The sequence below is a fragment of the Babylonia areolata genome, chromosome 25, assembly GCF_041734735.1.
Source record: "Babylonia areolata isolate BAREFJ2019XMU chromosome 25, ASM4173473v1, whole genome shotgun sequence".
NCBI lineage: Eukaryota > Metazoa > Mollusca > Gastropoda > Neogastropoda > Buccinidae > Babylonia > Babylonia areolata.
The window spans coordinates 11,282,656-11,287,655 of record NC_134900.1 but is presented as its reverse complement, the minus strand read 5'-3'; the positions used below and the strand labels follow the sequence as shown (position 1 = coordinate 11,287,655).

At 48.5% G+C, this 5,000-nt stretch overlaps 1 protein-coding gene across 3 annotated transcripts in view; it reads right to left on the bottom strand.

Annotated features, from left to right (window-relative positions):
* LOC143299789 (uncharacterized) overlaps nucleotides 1-4,831 on the bottom strand; it is an 8,901-nt gene extending 4,070 nt beyond the window's left edge. For 2 of the 3 annotated variants that reach the window (XM_076613219.1, XM_076613220.1), the window contains exons 1-4: nucleotides 4,072-4,831; nucleotides 3,276-3,746; nucleotides 1,567-2,227; nucleotides 1-334 (exon numbers count right to left, since the gene is read on the bottom strand). The exon at nucleotides 1-334 is cut by the window's left edge. In XM_076613219.1, coding sequence (XP_076469334.1) covers nucleotides 1-334; nucleotides 1,567-2,227; nucleotides 3,276-3,746; nucleotides 4,072-4,626 — 2,021 coding nt within the window. In that variant the 5' untranslated portion in view covers nucleotides 4,627-4,831. The remainder of the gene's footprint in view (nucleotides 335-1,566; nucleotides 2,228-3,275; nucleotides 3,747-4,071) is intronic. The other variant, XM_076613221.1, reaches the window with a different exon arrangement.
* Nucleotides 4,832-5,000: the final 169 nt, after the last annotated feature.

The window sequence follows — 5,000 nt, the reverse complement described above, 5'->3', positions numbered from 1 at the left end:
GTATCCTCATTTTTCACGAACACACATTGGCCTTTACTGACACAAACACATGCGCTGAGGTTCACGCGGTTTGCTTCTTCTCCGCACAGGCCTGTGGCGAGAGTGGCATTGTCAACACACAGTCCTATGGAAGAATCCGAATCTGAACAATTACTGCGTCTTGCCAGGAGTGAAACCTGAAACATGTACATGCCGGACACAGGCACTGTGAAAACGCCAGCGTACGGGTCGTACGCGTTGCCGATGTTCAGACAGACGTCGGTGAATTCAGCTGTTCTCCTCGCCGGGACTGGGCATCCGAAAGAACTGGCTGCCTGGAAAGCCACCGTTGTGTCTGCACAAAGGGATAGAACGATGTCACTCCATAGTAGTACTACACCCATGCAGGAATTGACAATGAGCATGCTCTCTCTCTCTCTCTTTCTGTGTGTGTGTGTGTGTGTGTGTGTGTGTGTGTGTGTGTGTGGCTCTCTCTCTCTTTTTCTGTCTCTCTCTCACTCTCTCTGTGTGTCTCTCTCTCTGTGTCTCTGTCTCTCGGCTCTCTCTCTCTGTGTCTCTCTCTCTGTCTCTCACTCTGTGTGTCTCTCTCTCTGTGTCTCTCTGTCTCTGTGTGTGTCTCTCTCTCTGTCTCTCTCTCTGTGTCTCTCTCTCTCTGTCTCTGTCTCTCTCTCACTCTCTCTGTGTGTCTCTCTCTCTGTGTCTCTCTGTCTCTGAGTGTGTGTCTCTCTCTGTCTCTCTCTGTGTGTCTCTCTGTCTCTGTGTCTCTCGGCTCTCTCTCTGTCTCTGTCTCACTCTCTCTGTGTGTGTCTCTCTCTGTGTCTCTCTGTCTCTGTGTGTGTGTCTCTGTGTGTCTCTCTGTCTCTGTGTCTCTCGGCTCTCTCTCTGTCTCACTCTCTCTGTGTGTGTCTCTCTCTGTGTCTCTCTGTCTCTGTGTGTGTGTCTCTCTCTGTCTCTCTTTCTGTGTCTCTCTGTCTCTGTGTGTCTCTCTCTGTGTCTCTCTGTCTCTCGGCTCTCTCTCTCTCTCTGTCTGTCTGTCTGTCCACTTGTTCTGATCCAGTTTCTGTCTCATGCTCACCAAATACACACTGGTTTGCACACACAAGCCTATGCACGCTTACATACGTACACAAGTGCGCTCGTGCTCATACACCCGCACTAACACAAGGATATCATATATCTAAACGCATGAATGTGCAGGAGGAACCACACATGCTCCTAGCTTCCACCCTCCTGGTATTTTGACCCCTCGTCTAATCTCCTTGAAAGTGGATAGACGTGAAACTAGTGAAGACTACACATACACACACGTACACACATGCACACAAGATGCGCACACACGCGCGCACACAGTTTACAAGCACATGCACTAAACTTCTATTCCAAATAAGTTCATAATTTTACACAGCCTTCAAATCAGAATCATGACTGCAATTCCTTGATTAAATTTTTAATTTTTTTTTTTATATATACATGCTTTTACTTATTCTCAAACAGATATTCTTTAACTGTTATGGGTTACCAGCGCGTTAACCCTCAATGTTGGAAAACTGCAACTAAAGAACTTACTGGTTTTGGGTTTCGCTTCCTCCAGCTTGGCATCCAGCTGACTGTGTTTGCTTTCCACTGCCCCGACTCTGGCAGCCAGGGCCTGCACCTCATCCCTCACAGACACAAACGGGGCACCCCTGTCCCTGCCCCCGCCTCCGCTCAACGCAGTGTTCCCAGACCCAACCGTAGACAGCTCTCCCAGAAACGCTCTGACAGTACCGAGGTCCACGGCCGAAGACTCGCTCCTCACGCTTAGGAACCTCCTCTGCTCCCTGCCGCCTCTCTCGTCAAACCTCTCTCTGAGCTCCTTGCGCTTTTCTTCTTCAGCCGCCAGTGCTAGCGCTGTCTGCAGCTTGTTTTTCAACAGCAGCGTCTCGGAGGCGCTGCTGTCATCATCGTTGGTGGTGGTGGTGGTGGTGGAGACTAGAGAGGCACGTGACGCCAGTCCAGACAGTGTCTCTGCAGTGGTGCTGATCGTCGCGTCCTCCGTCTCCACTTCTGCCCGAGCCGTTTCGCTTTCAGCGGCGATGGCCTCAAGGAGCTCGTCCCTGGACCTGCTGGCCCAGGCCAGGAGCGTGTTGTAGCGTGCCTGCACTTCCTCGCCAGCCTCCCTGCGCTGGCGGTCGAGTTTGCTGACGTCTCGAGACAGCCGCGAGTGCAGCTTCTTCATCACGAGAACCTGTTGTGATGAGACAAGAGGCCGGTACTTTATTGATGGGACCATCTGTTTTTTCTTTCTTCTTCTTATTTTTGTTGTTATTATTATTACCATTGTTATTATCAGACTTCCCTGGCAACTTAGTATAGCCAACGTCTGTATTACCTTAAACCAGTGATTTTGAGTTCCTTTTTTTTATTTTTTTTTTTTAAGGAGAAATCAGTGGATGCCTAAAAGTTCTGAAAATGAGCAGGAGAGTTTCAGCATCCCTGGAAGGTTCTTCTTTTTTCTTTTTCTTTTTTTTTTTTTTGTCTTTTGTATCTTTTATTTTTTGTTGTCTTTTAAAAAAAATCTTTTTGTCTTTTTTTTTGTGTGTGTGTGTTCCTTCCATCATCATTTTTCTCCTTTCTGTTGTCTTTTCTTTTTTTTCTTTCTTTTTTTTTTCCCTCATGTTTTTAATCTGTCTTCTTCCCAACGGCATGTTCAAACACTTACAAGACCATGCAATATATATTACACATACATGATGGCTTCGATTTTGAATTTCTTTAAAGGATCATGCCGCACTTATGAAATGTAACAATACCAAGTTTGATAATAATAATAATAATAATAATAAAAGAATGTAAGATACCGTCTCAGTCAAGTTCCCCCCCTCCCCCCCCCCCCTTTTTTTTTTGTGCCATACAATGATCTTGACCTCTGACCTCTCACCCGGGTTACCATATCATCACAAACGGGATGACTTTAAAAGTGTTATTCATGAATACCTTTCATCCGACCAAGTTTGGCTTCCATGCAACTTATAGCAGAAGTCAGGAAAATATCAATGTTAAAGTTTCACACACACACACACACACACACACACACTGGGTAATTGCATGGAATAAACCAAGCTTACACATGTGAGTCCTAGAATGCAGGCGCACACACATAAACAACCTGAAATTAAAAAAAAAAAAAAAAAAAAAAAGATTAAGAAAAGAAAAAAAAAAAAAAAAAAGAAAGAAAGAAAAAAGAGCTGCGTCCATATTCAAAGCCTTTCCTTTCAATTCAAACTCCAGCCTACCTTGTCCGTCCGCTGTCGACAACCTGCACCCACCTGCTCCTTAGCTCTCTTCACCACAGCCGGCAGCTCCCCCTTGCTACGCAGCGCCGCCGCCCCCACGTCTTCCGTCAGGTGGGGCTGGTGTGACGTCAGTTTACACACAAGGCAGATCATGACGTCACAGTCCTGGCAGTAGAGGCACAGCTCTCGGTCTTGGTGAACCTTGCAGTTTTTCGCCACGGCAGACATAGGCGTGTCTCTCCGAGGCCTGGAGGCTTTCCTGGTAGTCAAAATCAGCAGGGCTGTGACCTGGTGCTCCTTGGTGTTGACCACCTTGTCGTGCAGGCGTCGGCAGGTCCGGCACATACGCTGCTGGCATTTGTCGCAAAAGTACGCCGCCTCCTTCCCGGCCTCCTCGTCCTGGCACATTTCACAGGGCATCGGCTTCTTTTTCGCAGCTTCCCCTGCTTTGGTTACCACGTAAAAATTGGTCTGAAAGAAAAAGGGGGTGGGGGCGTGGGGGGGTGGGATCAGGTTTGCGTTCAGTCAATATGTGTTATACACATTTATCCAACATCCGTTTGGAAAAAACAACAACAAAAAAAACCCTCTGAAACACGCGCACAAGCATGATTATAAATACGAACTGATGCGTGTGCGCGGCAAACTTATCGGCACAAACTGTGACGTGACAACGCAATGCACACGCACTACACTGAGGCACGCGCGCGCCGCGTGCACACACTGACACATGTGTATAGTAGTCTACGCACACGTCAGTCAGTACAAATCACAACACATGATGACACTCACTCACCTGCAAGACAGCCACCCCTCCTTCAGGGACAGTGACAGGCGCTCGACATGTGGGACACACAAACACTTTGGGACTTTGGGCCACCCTGCTGCTCGCTTCTTCTTCTTCTGTTTCTTCTTCCTTAACACTCTCGTTCCCATCTCCTTCATTTCCAGCACACCCTTCCTCAACGTTATCCTTTGTTCCACGATCTTCATGCTGTGCACTACTAGAATCAAACCTGTCTTCTGCAGCGAGTTTCCTTTCCGCGGCTTCTTCTCCCAGCAGCTCCTCTTTTCCGCCGCAGCCTGCCTCAGTCACTACGGCGAGACCGGCCGATGCCGTTGTCGTCGCCGCCGCTGTCGCCGCCGCAGACTCTGCCAAAGCCGTCAAACATGGCAGGCAGAAGGTGTGGAAACAGGATAATATTTTGGGGGCTCTGTCGACGCCGTATGGTTCCAGACACACACTGCACGACTCTAGGAAACAGTCATCTTGTTCTGTCTCGCTCCCTCCTCCTCCTCTTCCTCCTCCTCCTCCTCCGCCAGGGCCGCGGCCGCCGTCTCTGGCAGCCATTTTGAATACTGAGTGAGCACTGTCTGTTGCACGGGTCTGTCACACAATGACTGAATGAAAATAGGACATTCTGTGCCCCGTTACGTAAGATCGGTCACGACTGAAAACCACTGAACCGGCTGTCGGTTCATTCACTCGGTTAGTTGTGCGACTGCCACGAACTTGATCCGTCACTAAAGAGCGTTAAGTCTTGTTGACTGCATGAGCTGCAAAGCAAATTACGTCTGCTGTGTTATCGGTTCAGTATTCATCACGTGACATAATGAGCGCACGTGATGACTGACCCTTGAACTGAAAGCTGTGTTTCCTGGAAGTGACTGGGTATTTTCGTTCCGAGAAACTGCAGTGGGCCATTTTCTGCCGCAGTGTGTGTG